This window comes from Pieris brassicae, chromosome Z (assembly GCF_905147105.1).
Source record: "Pieris brassicae chromosome Z, ilPieBrab1.1, whole genome shotgun sequence".
NCBI lineage: Eukaryota > Metazoa > Arthropoda > Insecta > Lepidoptera > Pieridae > Pieris > Pieris brassicae.
In genome coordinates this window covers 9,945,633-9,967,951 of record NC_059680.1, presented here as the reverse complement: position 1 = coordinate 9,967,951, position 22,319 = coordinate 9,945,633, and the positions used below count along the sequence as shown (strand labels likewise).

At 32.7% G+C, this 22,319-nt stretch overlaps 1 protein-coding gene across 1 annotated transcript; it reads left to right on the top strand.

The window, feature by feature from the left end:
• The first annotated feature begins 8,225 nt into the window (after positions 1–8,225).
• LOC123718666 (cyclic nucleotide-gated cation channel subunit A-like) lies at positions 8,226–21,433 on the top strand. The gene is made up of 8 exons (XM_045675361.1): positions 8,226–8,386; positions 14,762–14,998; positions 17,735–17,894; positions 19,161–19,306; positions 19,491–19,613; positions 19,705–20,610; positions 20,809–20,990; positions 21,171–21,433. Exons 1-8 carry the CDS (start codon positions 8,336–8,338, stop codon positions 21,418–21,420), a joined length of 2,055 nt encoding a protein of 684 aa, XP_045531317.1. The 5' UTR covers positions 8,226–8,335; the 3' UTR covers positions 21,421–21,433.
• Positions 21,434–22,319: the final 886 nt, after the last annotated feature.

Sequence of the window (22,319 nt, the reverse complement as noted above, 5' to 3'; positions counted from 1 at the left end):
AATTAGTATGAATTGAACTTGTAACAAAATCGTACTTAATCGTTCATAATCGCGTTTACACTTTCGAATTAAATAATATAAAAAATGACGTTATTAAACAGTAACACATATTCATAAAAACAATAATATCAGTTTAATGCGCTGAAAGCTTTCGGGGCTATATACGGTCGTCGCCTTGGCTTTGTGTCCTTTTTTTAATGATTAATATTAGGTAAAAAGGCTTTGCACATTTTTGCCTAATATTAATTTGGCTGTCTATGATTAATGCTCACAAAAAATAATATTAACGCTCTTTAAAAATAGACGTTGCAACATATATAAATAGAATAGAGAAAATCTGAACTTGAAAATTTAAAAACTAGCTTAAATAAAATTATTAAATTAATGTTAAATGTAAAGTTGTTGATTCCGTATGCTCCTCTACCGAAACACTGGTTCGATCTAGCTATAGATTTATTTTAAAACAATGATTGTGTTCATAACGTAAATTTTAATGAAAATTGCTATTAATTTTATACTAACACCATTCTCCGGATTATATCTGGTCTGAATAATTAATAAATTATTATTATGAATATCTCAACTGTATATGACTTTGTAAATTATGTAAATTAATCTTAAGCATAGTGGTGATTTTGCACGTTATTAGTAAAAATATTATTTACTATTTTATTAGATGTTAATTAACAATAAGTCCATTCTCAACCAACTAAAAATCCACAAGACTGTCGACTATTATTTACCAACGGATGCTTAGCTACTTTGGCAATATTGCCTGGAGAGAATAAGATAGTCGAAGTCGCTAGGAAGAAGTGATGGCAGGAGAAGTCGGAGTCGATCGCCTACCCTTTGGTCTGACCAGGTAAAGCCAATATGGGTCAATGTCCCTAATGCACTGAGATAAGCTAAAGATAGAGTGGTGTGGAGGCAGTAAGTCGATGTATCGCTTAGGGCTTTTCAAATCAAGCTCGACCTTCAGTAATGAAGATTGCGAAGAAATGTTAGTATTATAATTATTTCGCCCTTACTAAAACAAATTGCATTATTATGTGAATACATTGAAATCGTACCATGTTAAGGGATCAAGGTGCTCAAAGGCAACCAAATTATTTGACTGAGTTTAAGAGTAAACTTCGCGCTGAGACAGGAGTTTGACAAGCAGGAGTCATACTTAGCATTAAGTCTAGACTTGGAATTTACCACTTACTGCCTTCATTGCTTAATATGACATGATCGGAGTTATATGTCATTTGTCATTTTGTTACCCGAATTTCCATTCCAACGACCAATATTTTCCGTTGACTGATTGGGTTCAGTGAAGTTTATATAAATATGCGAATACTTAGTCTAAACCTTCCATGTTGACAACATATTAGAATTTGGACCGCCATGATGTGCGTCACCAAAACAACACTAGATTATCTTTAGAGGTGTATAATCTAATTATTAGTCATATTTGTCGTTTCATTCAGAAAGCTATATCGTTAAACCTTATCTTACCTTATCTGATGTTTATTAATTATTAACACTCATACAAAAGACTCGCGAATTGTTGACAGCTTTTTAAGAAGGCTCTTTTCTTGGAGAAAGATCCTAACCGCAAAACGAACTGTATTGGAAATGGTTGGTCCAGTGGTACGCGGCATGAAATTTTTAGCCAAATTTTTGTGATTTTACAATCCACTTTGGACATATTGACATTTGTGTACACAAAGGCGTGTCAACACGGATACTGTTGTAATGTTTATTCAAAAACAATTATGCAGAAATATTTCGAAATACGTTACCTGTCTCGAAAATATAAACACTAGTGCCATTCGATGTGATAAATTAAATGTTGAATGTGCACTTTGAAGCTTTGACACAACACAAAGTCAATATTAATGGACATAAATTGCGTTTTACAAAATCTGCATTTACCTCCACCATCGGTTTTATTTGTATAATAGAAATATGAATTAATTTAGCCTGTATAACGTAAACAATTGCGACAACATGCATGATCGGAAAACGAACGGTAATGATGTGCAAATTATATTATTCCTATATGTATTTTGTTTTCAAACACTTTGTTGTTCATGTATCGTGTCAAAAATTCAATATAATTCAATTCAATTTAAAGCAAATATTTTGTATATTTAACACAACTTATTACACTTTTAATATTTATTATGTATTAAATATGAACTTATCTATTTATAACAACCATCGTGAGTTGGATATACTGACTTCCGCGTCGTGATGCTTGTGGTAAAACACACTTTGGGCGACTCTCCTTTTTCAGTCACAGGTTGAAAAACAAGGGGCTAAAATTGCGTATTCAATATTGGAAATTCCAGCAATTACGTGAAAATACAAATTGTTATTGAATTCCGTTAATACAATATTTCAATTCACTCCAATCATAATATCAAATAGTTATCTGTCAAATTCTGTGGCACCTTGCTGGACACAATGAAGTAATGTGTATTCTAAGAAATAATTTTATAAATACGCGTTTTTTGGTGAGAACGTTAAATGTCCAAAGATATTAATAATATGGCAATAAATGATATATCATGTGAAAAATTAATGAATTCACTTCAACATTATTAAGTTTTTATATCATTTGAAGTGTATAAAACACTCAACTAGTGCTTGTATGATTCTGATTTTGGACAGCATTATATAATTGTAGTCGACTAAGCCTTAGTTCATGTAAAATCTAAGTTTAAACAAAGTGACTATATAACTACGAGCTTTCTTTGTCTGGTGGGTTGTGTACGCCTGCGAACGTAGTTTTCGACCCGGGGAAATGCATCGCATTCATCGTAACAACTAAAACCCCTCGGCGCCCCAAATAGCCGTGGGCGGGCACAGTAACAGCGGAGACTTGTCCGATTACCGCTCCCAACCTTAAGATCGTGCATTTGAATCATGTCGGTGCAACAATGGTCATTCGATGTGCGTAATTAACACTCGCTTGAACGGTGAAAACAGCTTGGAGTAACCGGCACGCCTTAGACATCTGTCAGGTACAGAATGCAGAATGCAGCTGATTATCATAAAATAATTTTCATAAATATCAAATATATATTATTGTTATTAAATCCAACCGATGCATTTTTATTGCTTTGCAAGTACTACAAGAACCATTTCCTTTAATATATTACATCTTTCATATAGGTCAAAATACTTAGCCACTAAAAGTTCAGTTACTAAGCAGAACCCGTAACACGTATTGTCAAGACCTTGTTAGGATATACGAAATAAGAAATGATAATTAGATATAAAATATACCAACTATAAAGACATAAAATATTATTACTTTTTAACTAAATATATGTTAATGCGGCATAAAATTGCTCGATATTTTCAACAAAATATAAACTGGTACATCGTAACTATCTTCTCGCCTCGAGCCTATTCGAAGCATTTTTTAAAACAATGAGTGGGTTCGCTGTTAACTAATTATACGCAGCTTACTTCCATCAATTTGAGCTTATAGTAGATATACGTATACTAGCTGACCCGGCAAACGTCGTTATGCCATGTGTATTATTTATAGAAAACATATTTTTATTTCAATAAAAAACTATGTAATATAATAAAAAATAGAGGTTAATCGTAGAGGGGTCGAATAAGGATTGTATGTATTTTTGTATGTTGTACAATAAAACAATAATAACAAAAAAAATTATCTAAAAAATAAAATTTGGGGTGAACACACCTTATCACTTAGGGCACACTACTCACCCTATTGCCAAACTTACTGAATATGCATTAAAAATTTCATGGTGTTCGAGCCGTTTCGGAGGAGTACGGGAACAAACATTGTGAATCGAGAGTTTTATATATATAGAGATATAATGTCGGAAGAGAAACTGAAAATAACATTCTTTATATTTTTATACTAAGTTATTGTTTTAAAAATGGACTCTACAAAAATGAAATCTATTTTAGATATACAAATAGTGCTATCATGTTCAATGACTGTACAACTATTATGTTACTGCTAAATTTCAATCAGAGCTAAGCTAAAGGTAAAATTGGATAAAATAAGATCTTTTAACGCTAAGACAAGATACTCTAATAACAGCAAAATAAAAGAACATTTAATCCAACTGAACTTAGAAGAATTATTAGTACAGAGCAGCAGAAAGTACAGTAGGATTTTAGAAGCCATAACTTACAGTTCAAAAGGAACGCCTCTGAATAGAAATAAATTTAATTCGATATCAGACGGGACTTTTGGCTCCTTAACCAAAGATAGAAATTAATTAAATTGGAGAATAAAACGAAATCGATCTTAGAAAAAATATCGAGGCTTAGTAAATATATTAAATTATCATTTAGAAACGACAGATAAAAGCTGTAATTAGCCATACTCGAACGGTACAAAAACGGGTGGCATCAAGAAAGCTATCAAAGAACTGAAAACTAATATTAACTGGATCCCAAACATAAAAAAAACAATTGAGGATATAAAATGAACACATTTTCTCGACGGCGACAGACTTCTATAAACAACTTTACTCCGCCAAATAAAAGTCGTACAGAAACGACACTAGAAAAAGAAGATGACATACCTGATATATTGTCGAAGTGGGTAGAAAGGGCTATCGGGACTCTAAGAAAGACAAAGCGTCTGGTTAGCAAAGATAAGGTCACAAATGAGCTTTTGATAAGTCCAAAGGAAATATTGGTACCTACCATCACCGTTGTTTTTAATGTGATAGGACGGAATCAATACCGAAATAATGGACAAACATACTCATACAAAAAAAGGAGATAAGAGTGACATACAACATTTACATGCCCTAGGATACCTACCTACCCCTACTCTATAACAAATATATACAAAGTATTAGCTAAAATAATTCTACATACACTTAGTAAAATCCGAGCTGAATATCCACCTATAGGGCACACGTTTTTCCGGAGCGGATATTCGACAATAGACCATATCTTTTTAGAAAAAAGGAAAAAGCATCTACTTATGCTTTGTTGATTATTTTAACGCATTTGACTATCTGAAACATGAAATATATGGCAAGCCTTGCAAATTCAAGGGAGTAACAATAAATGTATAAAAATAAAAAGAAATATATATGAAAATGGATAAATTGGGAGGGATTATAGATCTTGGACGTGAGGCAGAGAGAGTCTCTGTCACCGAAACTGTTTTCGGCTGTTCTGCATGAAATATTGAGAAAGGAAAGTTGGGATAAATGCGAACTAATAATAAACGGCGAATGATTAAACCACTTAAGGTTTGTAGACGATTGGATTTTATTTACCTCAACACGCGATGAAAAGCAGATGATGGCCACAGACCTTGACTCGGAATGCAGGATTGCCGGTCGTAGAATTAATGCAGAGAAATCTAAAGTTATGATATTATTTATAATATTATTAAATAACAATATTACAGAATACGTAGCTGAATACTGGTACCTCGATAATATCGTTCATAGAATACAAAAATAACATAAATCGACACAAGAAGGCGCTTAAAGAAGCCATGAAAAGTAAGAAAACGAGCATGGTAATTAAAATAAAGCTCATCAATACTTGTATTTAAAAAACGACAAGAATAGTTGGAATTGGACTTTGCCACAGGTCACACAGTTACATAATAGAATATTGAAATAGAAACGTGTTTAAATGTAATTTAATAATTTAATTTAGAATTAAAGGCTATTATTATTATTTTTCTTTTAAAAATAGTGGCTCACAAATATTATATGACAATGCATATATATGTATAAGTGATATAGTTTTCTCTTGTGTCCGCGTTATCTTTTATGGGATACAGAATACATTTGATTGTTTAATCTCGCTTAATATAAAGTACATGTTAAACCTTTTTTAGACATTTTAAATAAATATTTTAATTTGAAAAAAATTACGATTTTATAATGGTACATTCTATATTTGTTATCAAAGCCCTTACGTTACTTGATACTGACAGCAATCCCAATCATAATAATAAATGATTTTGTTCCGCTTTCGCAAGGTTGCCACATTAGAGCTACGGATATTGAGAGGACTACATACACAGATCGTACTTTTCTGTAACGTAAACTAGAAGCAAATAATCAAAGGATACTTAAATTTAGATCGAAATTGTAATTAACGGCCAGCATTGTAATAAAGTTCAGCCTTAGTGGGACTTCGTTCACTGTAGCGACGTTAAAAACGATTTTATCCACTTACGGAAGCAATGAGAGACACAGGAATGCTATATGCCCTGAAGCGCTTTAGCCGTCCTTACAAAACTTTATTTTTTTATAAATAGAAAAGCTTATAAAATAAATTTATATTTCCTTTGAAATATTCAAAGGGCTTCTCTGTAATACTAGCTCTTGTTGTTAATTCTATTTGCATTTTTTACTTCGTGATTTTATTTCAATTTAGAGCCCCGATGCAAAATAGTTCGTCTAGTGTGTTTATTACATATTTTCTGTGAGATTTTTTCTAACTTCATTACTTTTGTATATCTATATAAAATAATGAGCTATTCTACTATCATATCGCCACGTTACTTATGCCATTTTTTAATTATGAACCAATAAACTATTTCAGATTTTTAAATTTTTACATATCCTGTTTTAAATTCAAAGAAGTTATAAGCAAAATAGTTCGTCTAATTGTTAATCGATGCAAAAGAGTTCGTATATCGGTGAGTTAAATAAGATTGTTCCTCGTTTGTAAAATTATGTTGCATAATTTGAATTTGTAAAAGTAATTTTGTGTCATTTGAAAGAAAACAATTTTTTAAACGGATTAAATCTATTTGTATTATTATAAACTTATAATTATTTACATAATTTTAAATTTTATATTTATAATTTTCCGATGTTTCGCGTGCTTTACAGTGTGCGTGGTCACGGTGACTGAAGACAAAAGGTGTTGAATGTCAAAAGTATCACAGCTGTAGAGAAAGTTGTGTTATCTGTATTTATTTCCCCGGGGTTGGTATCGACTAAAAGATGACGGGTTTTTGCAGAAATTACTCACGGTGTCCTCTATTAAATTATGTAAATAATTATAAGTTTGTAATAATTCAAATAGCTTTAATCCATTTGAAAAATTGATTTCTTTCAATGTGTAAAAGCTATGTTAACGAAAGACAATACTCTGTGTCATTTGTCAAGTGAGACAGTATAAATTCAGAAAATTTCAGCTTTTTCATTAGTTTTCAAATAACAATAACGTGGAAAACCCGTATGAGAAGAGCTTCGAAAGCGAATAGTTTCTGGGGTCGATGTTGGCAAATTAAGTTACCAAATATCTAAAGACTTGATACTTCCTAGGTGTAGACCTACTGTAGAGTCAATTCTATCATTCAGCACTATAAAAAGAATAGAACGACTTCTTGTTTGAAGAAAACTAGTCAAGTGCAGTAGAAAACAGAATCATGAAGAAAATTATCAAAGATAATCGTCGTGATCGAGCTGGAGTGCTTTAAAATAGTACAATTATATTTTTTTTCACAGAAAACTAAATGAATACTAACATATATTAAAAATTTGTACACATGGCTGCTTGGTGGTGAATTGTTCTAATTAGAACCCTAAGGTAGTGGGTTTAACACTGTAATTGATTATTACGTTTATTAAAAGAGACAAATGAGAACTGTATTTGAAACATTACCTTATTTAGTTTTTAAGCATAAATCAGTTTAGCTCCCACTTAAATAAAGAAATATCGAATTTATCAGAGTTATTCGGATAACAACTATTCTAGATGGAAAATCACACACGGAATCGGTGAAAAATTAAACGGCTAACATTCCGTATTCCAACTTTAGCCGTTATTAAAATATTTGGACGAAAAGTAGTTTCAAATTGGAAAACAATACTTTGTAATAAACTACTACTTTTAGGTCATTAAGAGACTATAGTTGAGTTGGTTTTCACAAAAAGTTGTAAAAAATTAATCAGCTGAAACGTATCATAAGTTATAGGATGTTGATCAATAGTGGTTTAAGGGGCAATTAGCCATATTGCCCGCCAGTGTTCGTCCAATTCGCGTTTACAACGGAAGGCAGAACGGGCATTACGTGACATGGGGAAGCGATCATTGCCTATTGTTTCATTCAATGCCTTGAACGCGCACCTTACAATTTCGGCATTCACTCTTTGACTGTCGAAGGAGATGCTCCTTCAACGTCGCCGACCCCTCAGTTAATTAAACACGTTAACTAAATTTCTTTAATTGAAGTTCGTGGTATCGTGCCATCTCACAATTAGATCACTATCGTTTTGCGACAAGTTTACATTTCTTTTGAGTGCTCGTATGTGAACATAAGGATGGTTAATAGAAGAACAGTGTTGTTTTGTTTGTGATAATGAGTCCTGTTGTAACTATTCATCAAATTATGGGTAACAACACAGATGCGGTGAGTTTAATAAAAAATGCTATGAATTTTTCCTTTACGGAAATAATTCGTAGCAAATCTAGAAAATACGTATTCGTAGCGCTGTAGTAGAGTGAACTTGTTGCTTTCAAACTAAGCATCTACAAATCGTTTCGTAGATTCATGCTACAGGTACAATTTAATCAAATTAAAGATAAGAAAACAACTATTAATCTAAGTACGTATAGCCTGATATATCTTTCCTTACAATCTTTTACAACCTGAACTTCAATTGAAATAAGAAATCTTTGAATATTCAATCACATTGTGCCGGGTTTGCTAGTAAATTTTATATATTTTTAAACATATTCTTCGATAAAAATATCTCAGTTAAATATTGAGCATTTTATAACGATACTTAGAAAGTATGCTGCGTTAGATTCGGTTTGCGGCAACACCATAATCCGATTAGGGTCCACAAAACGTCTCTTATAATAAAGGTCTGCTTATAATAAACTTCCCTCGCCTATATTTAGTATATTATATTTTTTAGAAGCGTCACAATTATAAAACAGAACATACTTGGCTGACCTCATGTAATTAATCATAATCAGAATGGCGCGTAGTCTTCGTACAATCAATATCCCAAGTTTCCTCGGGGCTACAACCCTCGCGAGAAGTTAATTATTGTACCATTTAATGGCTTAACAAATGACTAGTTCGTGCCAGGCATTCATTGGACTGCATTTAAAGTGAGTCGACAAGATCTGTGTATCTTTAAATTATTAACGAGTGATGTCTGATTAAATTATATAATTTATACTAATGTTATGAAACTGTCGAGCGTTGAGTTGGCTAATGTCACAAACGAATAGTTCCCGTTGAATAATTTTTTTGTGTTAGACCATTTATCGAGGAATGCTTTATAACATCACACTATGATCAAATTCACGGGTAAAATGCGAGGCACCACACTAAGAACTAGTCTTATCTATATATGTATTTTACAATTTAATGTTTCCAACACAAAATTCCTAGATTCTATCGAATTAAATCGGTAACACGGTATATTGACTAAACGGAGTATTCACTTAGCACTTAACAATATTATCCGTGTTCAACCCCGTTCCTACCATTGTCCCTCACAACAACGTACATCATATAAACCCGTATTTTATTTATTTTCAAAAATCTATTGTGATAAGACTTCGTATGAACGTCTTGCGTCCTATGAAGTGGAAAATTCAACCGTTTTAGAACGCCGTCCATCTACCGATTAGTTTTGTAGAGCTTTTTATGGTGAAACAATTATGAGGATATTGACATGTTATAGACCCAAAAACTGACTTGCCTATAAAGCATAATATTTGAAATAGAAAGTGTCTAACAATAAATAATTAGAGAGCCTAAAGTCTCTTTATTAATAAATAATTGCCTTTGCGTTTTACGCTCTTTTATTCATCGTATCGAGCACCGCTATCTCAAAATCTTTCGAACCACTAATGAAACTGTGGTAGAGGTTTAATAAGACCGCTCATAGGACTAACTCAATCCAAACGAATCCAAACGTACGGTATACTAATTAACAACAAGGAATGGTTCGTTCCGTTAATGAGGCATTTCTAAACATAAAACGTACTTTTGTCGTTAAATACATTGTCATAACTAATAAAAATGTCGATGCTCGTGCTTCTGATGATATTAGAGTGTGTGTTTGAATTTTTATTACTTGTTTATTGACACAGTGAAAAGAAACCAGTGGCGCTACAGACTTTTAATATGGACCTCAGATTTTTTGTAATAGGTTGTAATAGGCAAGTAGATCTTAACCTGCAATGCCGTCGACATTTTGGGAGTAACTCCTCACTGTTATCCTTACGCGAGCTAGCGTTAAAAGCGCACGTACACAGAAAGTCCATTGGTGCACAGATTTGCAGAAGCAGCAGGTTCCGTGAGGCGAGGCAGGTCAAGTGTCATCCTACCATACGACAGGTAGTGTTCAGTTTTATAAAGACTCCGAATTCCAAAACCAATATGGGGGTACAATCAGCAATATTTTTCGATGAAATGAAAGCAGAAATGGAAATGCAAATAAACAACATATTCCAGCAAAATAACGACAAAGAAGAACCTTTGATTGAACAAAAATATGAAAATAAAAATCGGAAACTCGGAGAAAAATATGGAACATTTGTAAAAAGGAAAGAATATTCACCTTTTGGATTGTTTTAAATAGTACAAAAAATTATCAAAGCTGATTTCGAAATCGCATTGGAGCCCATTGATAGTCTGTGAATCCACCGCATACGTCTTGATAAGATAGTCCAGTACCTTTGTCTGTCAAATCTGAAACAAAAAATCAATTGTATTTAGAAATTGGTGAGTGATGGTACTTCCAAATTATACGAACACGTTTGTATATCTGATCATTAAATAATCGCTATTGTTTCGTATATAACCTTACCCAGGACCAAATTAGTAACGTTAACGTTATTATTTAATTTTTACTAATAAAACATTAAAAAGGAGACATTTGATGATCATATATTATCTATAAAGTAAATACTCGTACAAAGAATAGAAACATAAGCGATTCCTTGAAGAAACAGTTCACAACAAGAGTTACAGCATGAAACTCTAAGCAACAAGGCTACACACGTGATTGAATTTAACGTTTAAAAACAAATCAAAATTCATATAGGTAATGTACAATCATGAACTTCAATAAAAAATCTAAGAAATTTACGTTTATCATCAGTTCTTAAATCAAGAGCGTAAACACGGCGAGATGAACACGCAAGATACTCCATTAATCTAGTTGTTTATTTAAATTAACTTCTCAAATTACCCTTTTAAATAATTCAATTATAAATAAATAATTAGGTATAATTATTATCAATACCTTTAAAAGTCATATGCCTGATTTTATAGATTAAAGTAAGCGTATCAAGCTCGTTTTACGATGAATAATATCGGATGGCTAATTTAATCAGTGAAACAGATACAAAACTTATGTCCCACATTGGAGTTACCGGCTCTGTATAAAGTCTGTATTCGCAATGTTCAGAGAGAAGATAAAATAATTGTTTCTGCGCTCAGACCGGGATTAGAACACCAGACGCCACCGTCCCCTTACACGTTTAGGCTATTGTTTCTGCATGTATTGTAGATAATAACGAGATAAATAAAGTAGTGATAGGTTAAGATCAACTTAAGTGTGGATACCGTTCAAAATTCGGCGAAATGGTATGCCTTAGTTCCTTTAAACAGACTACTTAGCCATGTGAATGCTGAGACAATCCAACTTCTTGTTGTATCAAGGAGGAATAAAACGCCTTAAGAAAACTTTAAACAAAGAAAAATTTACATTTTGAGTTAATAAACCTATTGTAGTGGACATAAGTGCAAATGCGGTATCTCTGACACACGAACCCGGTGACAGAAAATTATAGAACACTAAGGCTGTTAATGAACATTACCTTGGTTGAAGCTATTCATTGTAGAAAGTTAAGTCAACATAATATTACTCATATTGTAATTAATGTAAACACTCTCTTTTGTTAACTTTATTGTAAGAAAAAATAGTTAAAAATAATATTTAAGAAACATATCAATTTTCCTTTGCTAGTACTACTGTATTTCTTGCATCGTATAATCTTTACAAAGATACTATTATTTATTGAAATTAATTGTACGGTAACGGTACTAAACCTTGCCTAGGATAAGGTGATTCGACCTTGTCTTCTTAATTTCATCGTCAATCTTATTGTTATTCATAGCTCATAACCACGTAATATGGCCGACATACACGCTGTATACACTCCAATGCTATTCGATAACAATGGAAAACTCTTTCGAAATATCAAGGAAAATAATATAGCAAGGTACTATTTTTAAATGTTAACGCGGGCTGAATTTTAATGGTTTGAGCTTTGAATTTTATTAAATAAGTTTATGAATTTCCTTAACATTTGAAATATTTTCGATTTCCTAAAGAATCAAATAACTAATCATAATGTTTTTTTAGCTTAATAGTTCTTTAGTCTACTATTCTAATAGATTTCCTTTAATTCAAAGTTCTCTCAATTAGTTTTAGTAGTATTGTAAACTAAAAATATAATTCAATAAAATTTTTGTAGCGCCAATTTTTAAAGTCTATTAGATCTCATATAGTTATTATAGACTGTGTTGTATAATGTTTGCATATAAATAAACTTCACTGAAATGAAATGCGTTTGATATTATATGAATACAATATTATATTATATTTATTCCTGTTACAATTCTCTCGTTAGTTACATCGTTATGCAAATGCAAATCACGAAATTGTCTCCCAACATGAATGCAACAAGTCTATTCAAGGAAATCTAAGAATTTGTTTAATATCGTAGAAACTGCTTGAATTATCGTAATAATAGTATATTATATTTCTTCCTGTTACAATTTTTCTCGCTAGTTACATACATCGTTATGCAAATGCAAATCACGAAATAGGATTCCAACATGAAAGTAACATGTCTATACAATGAAATGTATGATTTTATTTAATATTATAAAATGTTGTATACATTCTGACTTGAATAACTCAACAACAGAAGTGTACGTCTACTTGCAGTATGGCAATTTCATCATTGGACACATTGTGAAGTTTAAAAATATGTTTTCTTATATAGGGGTTCAGCTTTGTATGGATGATACACGCCTGTTTCCTCTTAAACAAAAATTACTATATGATATTATACGAATAAGAATTTCTACAAAGCCTAATCAATAAGATAGAATTTATATGTATAATAACAATTAAGCCTCCTTTATTCATTAAAAAATATTATACTATACAAAACGGTACACATACCTAGTTTAATAGAAAGTTAGTTTTTTTTCAAGGATTTCTTAACGAGTAAAGGGCCTTCTTCAACCGGCTCCATCTCTGTCTATCTTAAGCCAATTCTGACAATCTTGTCCACCAGCTTCTTTAAGTGATACATTGACATGGCCATCACATGGAAACACATATCTCAGTTATATTAATAAGATTGTTCAGTGCGATTGCCAAGTCAATCTATATATTAATAACAAATGATTTGCATTACATAAATCTTAAGTTAAAGTACGGCACTCACTGCCACATAAAAAGTTAATTTAATTAATAAAATACTCATCTCAATCCCTGCCCAAGCAGCAAGCATTGCAAGCATTTTCTCCCCCTATGCCAACATAGGGAAGAGGAGGGAAGGGAGAAAATGACATTTTAGACATTGACAGGGATTGAACAGTTCAGGAGAACTGCTTCGAGAAATGAATGTTACGACCTTACCGCTTTTTTGCTTGACTTGGCGGGCGCACTGCTGAGCTCCCTGATGCCTTTGTGTGTCCAATTAAGTTTTTCTAATTTGACTCGGCTTACAATTTTACAGTGTATATCTTTAACTAGTTTAAATATTACAGGTGGTACCCTGCATTCGTGAAGAGTGTTTCACATACTGTGAGATGAAATCGGATGTGTTTTATGATTAATGATTTGATCCACAACATATATACTTTAGTTTAGTTGCTATAGTTGCTTTCAGGCTTGGTATCCTAGTTTTAAGGACTCTCAATTCTATTTACTTTTACTCTACCTACATACTTTTTTCTATTTGATCTTCCTGAGTCTGTAATCAATGTGTCTCATATTCCCTTTTTATATTATTTTATACAGAGTTATAAAGAAGGCTAAGCTCTAGTTTTAATTCTGACAAAGGTTTTTTTTTATTTTGAAGCCTTGAATTTGAATCTTTTTACCTGATGTTGTCTGATATTATACGTCGTCATTCGCTTTGTTTGTTTTAAAGAGTTCTGTAATACTAACAATGAATTTTCCATTTCGCTTATGTGTCGCATTATTATAGTAAATATTCTCCATGTTATAATCAGTTATAATCAATTTTATCCACATCACATATAATTTAAAAAAGAATAAGATCAAATTATACTAACCGAATAGCCGAAGATATTATGATCGAAAGAAACATGGACTCATATGGTAGATGATATTTTCATTGCTGGATGATTAAATAGCAGCGTAATAGTAGTCGTAAACGTCGACAAACGGCTTGACCGCTCGAGTTTATGTCGGTCATGCTAACACAATACAACCTATATTGTTTTTCTAACCTCGTATCTTTTTATTTTCTAACTATGCCAGGAGTTTGCCTATTGTCCTACGAGTGATGAAATATTTCAGTGCCCTAACGAAGAATGATCACATTTTTGAGCGCACTTCATTGGCGATCGATCAGCTGTACGGCTCACAAACCTAGACTTTTTTTCGCTACTTTTTGTATATTTATAGGACTGGCGACATTCTTATTTTAATGGTCTTCATTTATTACTAATAATTGTAAGAATTTTATTTAAACCTTATACAAATTCCAGCAAGTGCGAAGGAAGTTGGAACCTGGAACTAGTCGCTGGCGTCGATTCCGTAACAGAGTATGCGGGGCTCTTGGCCTGCCAATCAAGCGTGGGCCAACTAAGCCCACTGATTGGTTTTTGGATAAATTTGCCGTTGAGGAGTTTTATGATAATGACGAGCCGGAGGAGCAATGCGGCCCTAGCTGGCTGTGCTGCTGCAAGAGATCCGTGGATCCTACTCATTCAGTCCACTATCATGTAAGTATTGCTTCAATTATATATCTGCTAATCGCAAATCGCCTGCTTTATATTGCACTTTCAAAATTTGTAATTAATTCAACTACAGAAAAACTTTATTTGTACAGTGCATTTAGCAAGCAAACGCCTTATAAATTAGCTTTCATGTGAATAGATCATCAATGTTTTGATAACCTTCTATTTGCTAGCTAGTTTATACCAATCCTTAATTAGTTTTTGTCCAAGACATTTTTAATTGTTTGTGGGATGTATGACGCTATGACGTCGAAAGATCTTCGAGTGATAATTGCTCACTTATGTACTAATACGATTATTTTCATGGAGGGTTAAATTTATTATTATTATTATTGAAATAGCAATACTAAATTAATATTACCAAACAAAGTGAATAGTGTATATAGTCTAGGCTTTTCACTTGATATATTCTGGATTTTTACGTAAATTTGGTGCTTTAAAAGAAATGTATATTTTAATGATTTAGCAGCTATATAAAGAAATTGTTCCTTCGATTATAAATGCTAATTGCAATTCCCTGTGTACCCAGGATTTTTCTCTGTGTATAAGCAGAGAAAAATCCAGCCAGCCTAAACATTTTACTTCTTTTCGTTTTAGTTATTTACTGTAGTTTGATACACTTAAGCTGCTGAGAAATCAGTTTAATGTCTCTAGGGACTCGCTACTTACGTTATTTGGTACTACTTTTACACTAACTTAAGTACAACATGTATATATTGTGCGTTGCATCAATGACTACTTACTTAAGGGTTTTTGATTCTAACATAAACGTATGTTAGAATTAAATAGCATGGTAAGCGAACCCCTATAAGTATTTAGCAAGCGACATTTTTTCTATGCAGAAGAATAACGAAGAGCCTGAGCGTCCTTGGTGGAAATTAAGGCGCAGCTCCTCCATAATTGTACTGTAGGTACGTATACTGGTGCGGCCAAATTATCGCCTGATGTATAAAATCACATAGGGGAACATTATACGGGCAGTCTTTGTATATTAGTAAGCGTGAAAAGATTTAAGTCCAAGATGAAATTCATAAATTCCGATAAGATTGACTTCAGACAGCGTCGCAAATTAGAGGCATTTCTGTATGAAAATATTTTAACGTGGTTGTCCAATCTAAACTGATTAGACAGAACAGATGATAACCACGAGCCACCACGGTTATGATTTTTTTCAATTCAACCTGCAGCGGAACATCTAACAATAAATCTACCAAGATAAGGTAATAGAGGTAAACATCAATGAAATTTAATGTTAAACAAATACTGTAAATTCTCTGTAAAAATTAATATACTTCACTTGAAATTAGGTTATTTTTGTACTTGATAAAATATTTACTTACGTAAATTAAGTGGTTACCATACCCCTCACTTAGCGTTCATAAAAAGTATCTTAATTTTACATTTGTGTATCTTTGTATTAAAATAAATACAGATTATAAACGTTAATAGTTTGATAACAGCCCTAATTCATTTGAATAGGGACACTATTGGCATGCCTGCACCTTAACGTGACTAACACGTCGCGGTATTCACTCTGAAATATTTCTCAAAAGTTTCTTTAAAATACTAGAACAAACAACAAAGGCAGCCCGTACCGTATACATAGGTACGTACCTAGCCATCTCTTGGGCGATAATAGGGTTGCAGTTCCAATTAATACTGGTTTATGTATAAAATCTGTGTTTGACATCACATCGTCACAGTTGTCATCAATTATTTGAATTACTTTATTACTATTAGATATCCTTTCGTATACCTCGTATAATCATCATTTTCGTTTAGTAAATTTTCTTTTAAATTGTTATCATGTTATTGCATGATTAAACTGGGTGTTAATATAAAATTGTTCATCGTTACTATTGATGTGTCGTCTTATTTGTAACTCATTAGTTAGTATGTCCATTTGTGGTTGTTAAATATCTGTTTCTCCTACGTGTACTACTTTTACTTTAATTCACATTTAGTATACGAATCATGCTGCTTTAAAGTTTGGTGAACGTTGATTTTTACAGTTAATATAAGTATATACCGGCCATGTGAAGACTGCTATCAAAAAATAAACCGGTGAAGGAAATTATTAGTTACTAATACAACAATGTTAAAGTATAATGAAGTACACATGCGGCGTATGAAACAAGATAGCATGCATTGGTAATTGGTGCAGTTTGAAGAACCACACATACCTACTGTAAATCCAATCTAAGGAAATCGACGAGAAAAACTAAACAAATATAATTTATTAAAACTAATGCCTTATCTGTAATAATAACGTCTACGAATGAAAAAATAAACAAAAAAAAAGTTTTATAAAAATCACATGTGTACTCACTCAATTAGGTATTAAAATACTGTTACCTTATTAATTAGAATTCACAGGGTGAAACTAACTAGCTTAATTTTACCACAAAACCATTGTTGTCTAAGATCCTTTTAAATAAGAAATTCCAAAAATAAACATACAATGAAAAGATTGGATGAGAATTAGGAAAGGAACCAATTGAAGACAAATCCAACTAAAACATATTTTAATTTTCTACTTTAGTTCACTTTACAAATAAATAAAAACACGACAACTAAAGTTTTCATGTCACTTTCTCTATCAATTTTTTTTACGACTGATTTGTTTTTATGTCATGTAAAATGATACTGTAAAGGTATAACAAAAACTGAGAGATCGATAAATATAAGGACAAATTATTTTATTCTACGTTTTTCATACAGTGGCTTGCTGTGGTGTCCCTTGCCGTTCTCTATAATATGGTTTTCGTGATTGGCCGAGCCGTGTTCTGGGAGCTTGATAAGGCTTCTACTTCCTGGTTCGCGCTTGACTACCTCTGTGACGCTATTTATTTGATTGACACCGCTATTCACATGCACGAAGGTGAGTAATTGTTTTTATCATTTTAATATAAAAACAACAAATCTTAGTTTACGTTTTATTGTTACATTACGTCTTACCATAGTGACGTAAAACTAAGTTGTTGAGCTTGCGTTTGACATTTTTAATCCTAATAAAGCTGGCGTTGAACCTCGAGGGACGTGTAACTAAGAAGATAAGCAATGCACTCGGCACGAGGCAAATATGCGAATTAATATAAAATAAGGAAAATTATCATGAAACATTTTAACATATGTGTTTGTATACTTTGCGACATGTATAAAATATGCCGAAATGTAATGAAATCCTGATTGCTATCCACGCAAGCTTATTCATATTTATATATTATTTAATAATGAAAGAATGTTATTCGCCTGTTGCTATAAAGCGCGTGGGTGTAATTCCAGTTGCATCGAGTATTTGAAAAGTATTTTACACAAATAATTTGTAATAACTTTTATACGGATTATAAATCAGAGTGAATAGTTTTTGTGTATTCGGCAAGAATGGAATTCAAGATTCTGTGCTTTTATATTTTTAATAACACAACATTTTAAATTGAACCTTAAGAAAGGATCTGCTGGAGTATTTTTTCTTGCTTAAACTTATAGATTTTAGAAATTTTTAGTGCATTTCAAAGAACACCCAACACAGGATGATTAACTAAAAAGCACTCTCACTTGTACTTTTTTCCGACGACATGTTGAATATTTTTTCGACAGTCACCTTTCGAGATTCCCACTGCTGTTCCGCTTTCCACATTTTCCCCTACTATGCCTCAGTGTATCACAAATCAACAATTTGGCACCTACACGCGTCGCGTCGCTGGGCGCGCCTTGCGTCATCAAATTTAGCTAACGTGTAGGCAAACATTTTACCTAGACTGCTTTTCTGTGTAAATATTGCACTTATCGCACAAGAGTACACGGAGCCGTGAAGAGGGTAAACATTGCTGGAGCTTGGAACAAATTATTAGGGAAGTTATTTTTCACAAGCATGACTTAGCTTTACCGCTTGGCGATGCTATGATGACCGAGAGGTTGAAGGCGATTTGAGAGTAACTTGCTATTTATGTGACTTATTTATTTCATATTTTTAACGTTGATTCATATGTTATACGTAGTTCGATGGCAATTTATTTCATTTGTGGATGATATTGTGTAAATTGCTTTTTTGCTTGCGTGTCTTATTTTAGATCAATTTTGCAGGCGATGTATTACATAATTTGAATTTTGTTAAAGTATTTATAAAACATTTTACTAATTTCAGGCTATTTGGAACAAGGGATTATGGTAAAGGACGCCAGGATGCTACGGCAGAATTATATGAAGTCTGATTGGTGGCCATATGATTTCATTTCTTTAATTCCAACTGACATCGCTTATTATTGGTGGCCGCCGGGAAAATGTGACTTTGTTAGTATTTTTTTTTTCAATTTTTTTTAAAACTTTAATGACGATAATTTTAAGTTCTTATAATTTTATCTTAGGCATTTTTTTTACAATACACCACAAAATATGTCCAACATATCACGTAGAGTATCATTCCAACCAAATACATTCTTCACCTTAGTTATTACTAAGTCAATATTGGTTTCAGGACCGTTTGCCGTGCCCTGTTATTGTCCGACTCAATCGTTTGTTTCGACTGCCCCGCATGTGGGAGTGGTTCGATCGTACTGAGACCGCTACAAGCTTTCCGAATGCCTTCAGAATTTGCAAGGTTTGTTTTTTTATTCATTATATACAAAACTAATAATATTATACCGTCTATGGATATAACAAATGTTGAATGTAACCTTTTTTATTTACAGGTCGTCATGGCTATATTAGTACTTATTCATTGGAATGCATGTCTTTTTTTTGCTATCAGTTATATGATTGGGTTCGGAACAGATAATTGGGTATACAATATAACGGGCTCGCGCAATGAAACTTTGGCTCACCAATATATTTATAGTTTCTATTGGTCAACTTTGACCCTCACCACTATCGGTGAAACACCCCAACCCGAAATTGATGTCGAATACATTTTTGTCGTTTTGGACTTTTTGGCGGGAGTGTTAATTTTCGCAACAATCGTTGGTAATATTGGATCGATGATTTCAAATATGAACGTTGCTAGAGTTGAATTTCAAAACAAAATGGATGGAGTAAAACAATATATGGCATTTAGAAAGGTCAGTGGTGAATTAGAGGCGAGAGTGATCCGATGGTTTGCTTACACATGGGCCGAAAGTGGAGCATTGGACGAGGAGCACGTTTTAGCGTCCTTGCCCGATAAACTGAAGGCCGAAATTGCGATTCGCGTACATCTAGATACATTACGGGAAGTTGAGATTTTCAAAGATTGCGAACCGGGATTATTGGAGGCACTTGTACTAAAACTGAAGCTTCAAGTGTTTAGTCCAGGTGATTACATCTGCAGGAAGGGTGACGTGGGTAAAGAAATGTATATCGTAAAGCGTGGGCGATTGCAAGTAGTAGCAGATGATGGAACCACAGTGCTGGCAACTCTAGGTGCGGGATCTGTATTTGGAGAAGTTAGTGTTCTGGATATAGCTGGAAATCGCACTGGGAATAGGCGAACAGCAAACGTGCGTGCTCTTGGATACTCCGATCTATTTTGTCTTGCTAAACGCGATTTATGGGAAGCTCTGGCAGATTATCCAGAAGCCAGAGCAACTTTGACTAAGCGAGGTTGTCAGTTATTACGAAAGGTTGGTATTCCTTTTCATAGACGTTTCTGTAGACTCACAAGATGCAAATATTTACGACACCTAAATCTGGCACTGCGTCACGATTACGACACGCTATTTATCTATCGCTATTAATCTCTAAATGATATACAGTATAAGCCAACATAACGCACTCATGTTTAATGCAATTATGCTTAATACTGATGCTATTAATTATAGGATGGCTTGTTAGATGAAACTGTGTTTGAAAGTGCAAAAACAACTCAGCTCAGCTTAGAAGAAAATGTGCGTAAATTGGAATCAACTGTTGATCTTTTACACAATCGCTTACAAGGACTATTAGCGGATGTAGGACAAGAACAAGCTAAGCTGAAACAACGAATAAGCAAAATAGAGTGCAGGTATTTATGGGAAATATTTACAATTAACTAAGCATGCAAGTTGTTGCCTAGCGAATGTTTTTGCTAATTGTGTATAACCATAAGCAAATGTACACATATAATTGAGTAAACGTTGTGTCAAATACATATAAGCAAATATTTTTACGTCAAAATCTTTTAAGGGCGTATATATCATTTCAGATTCGATTCGGATGAAGAATTCGATTCGGACGATACATCACCCGAGTTGTTACATAATGAAAGGAAAGCTACCAGCTCTATGGAATCGCCGTCCTGTTCAACACAGTATGGATCAACAATTGACGCCAGTCATCCGGTCCGAGAAAGAGGATATTCGCTCTGTGTGGACAGGTCACCAGACCTTCTAGAAATTACACCAGAGCCACGAAGTAAATCATTGAGATTAAAACGAAAGGAAATTCCAAATTGAAAATATTTCGACATTATTGTTGGGTTTTAAAATATATGTAATATCTTTATTCAAGTATTGATAAAGTAGTATTCATTCGATAATAATCAATGCAGGCCAACTGTTTTAATGAATGTTTAAGGAAATATATATCAAAATCCTTTTTAATATATTAAAAGCGTAATAACGCATATAATCAAATGTAGTAAAATATTCTCTGTGTCAAGTAGTAGTTTTATATGTACAGCGGGAGAGTTTCCTAATTCAATTAAAGTTTCATTGGCAAAATATTTATTTGCTTTGCCATTACATAATTGAATCAGGAATATTGCCCGCTATAGTATGGAGTACGAGTGCAATGATACAAGGTTTAAATTTGTGATGTTATGGTTGGACATAATATATTTTATAAGAATATATATTATGCTGTTACCGTAATTGTAGATCAAGGATCTATTAACAGTGATTAAAGTGTGTCTTTAAAGGGTATGTATGTCAATACCTTATATTATTGTATCGATAAAATCTTTAATCTTGGTATTAATAGAGTTTGGAGTTTATAAAACTTATGAAGTATTCGATATTCTCTAAGAAATAGAATATTTGATGGTATAGAACACTAAACATTAATCGTCTAAATAATCATCTAAACCACTTATTTATATTTACCATATAATATGCTATAATTTATAAATAAACACATACATACATTACATAAAATTTATTTATAAGAATGTTTAATCTATTTTATATTAAAATTATACATTTTAATCACCTGCGAAATTATATCTTTATAAACTTTGATAAAATTTTAAACTCGGTGTTTTGTTAAAGTATAATAAATAGTAAATTATACGTATATTTCCAGATTAAAAACACATTTTTAGTTTTTTTAGCGATTGGATTTTGGAACAATCAAT

Coding starts and splice junctions, on each gene's coding strand:
- LOC123718666 (XM_045675361.1), top strand. CDS start 8,336: ATGAGTCCTGTTGTAACTATTCATCAAATTATGGGTAACAACACAGAT. Junction 19,614..19,704: donor ATGCCTTCAGAATTTGCAAG/GTTTGTTTTTTT, acceptor TTTTATTTACAG/GTCGTCATGGCTATATTAGT. Junction 20,611..20,808: donor GTTGTCAGTTATTACGAAAG/GTTGGTATTCCT, acceptor TATTAATTATAG/GATGGCTTGTTAGATGAAAC.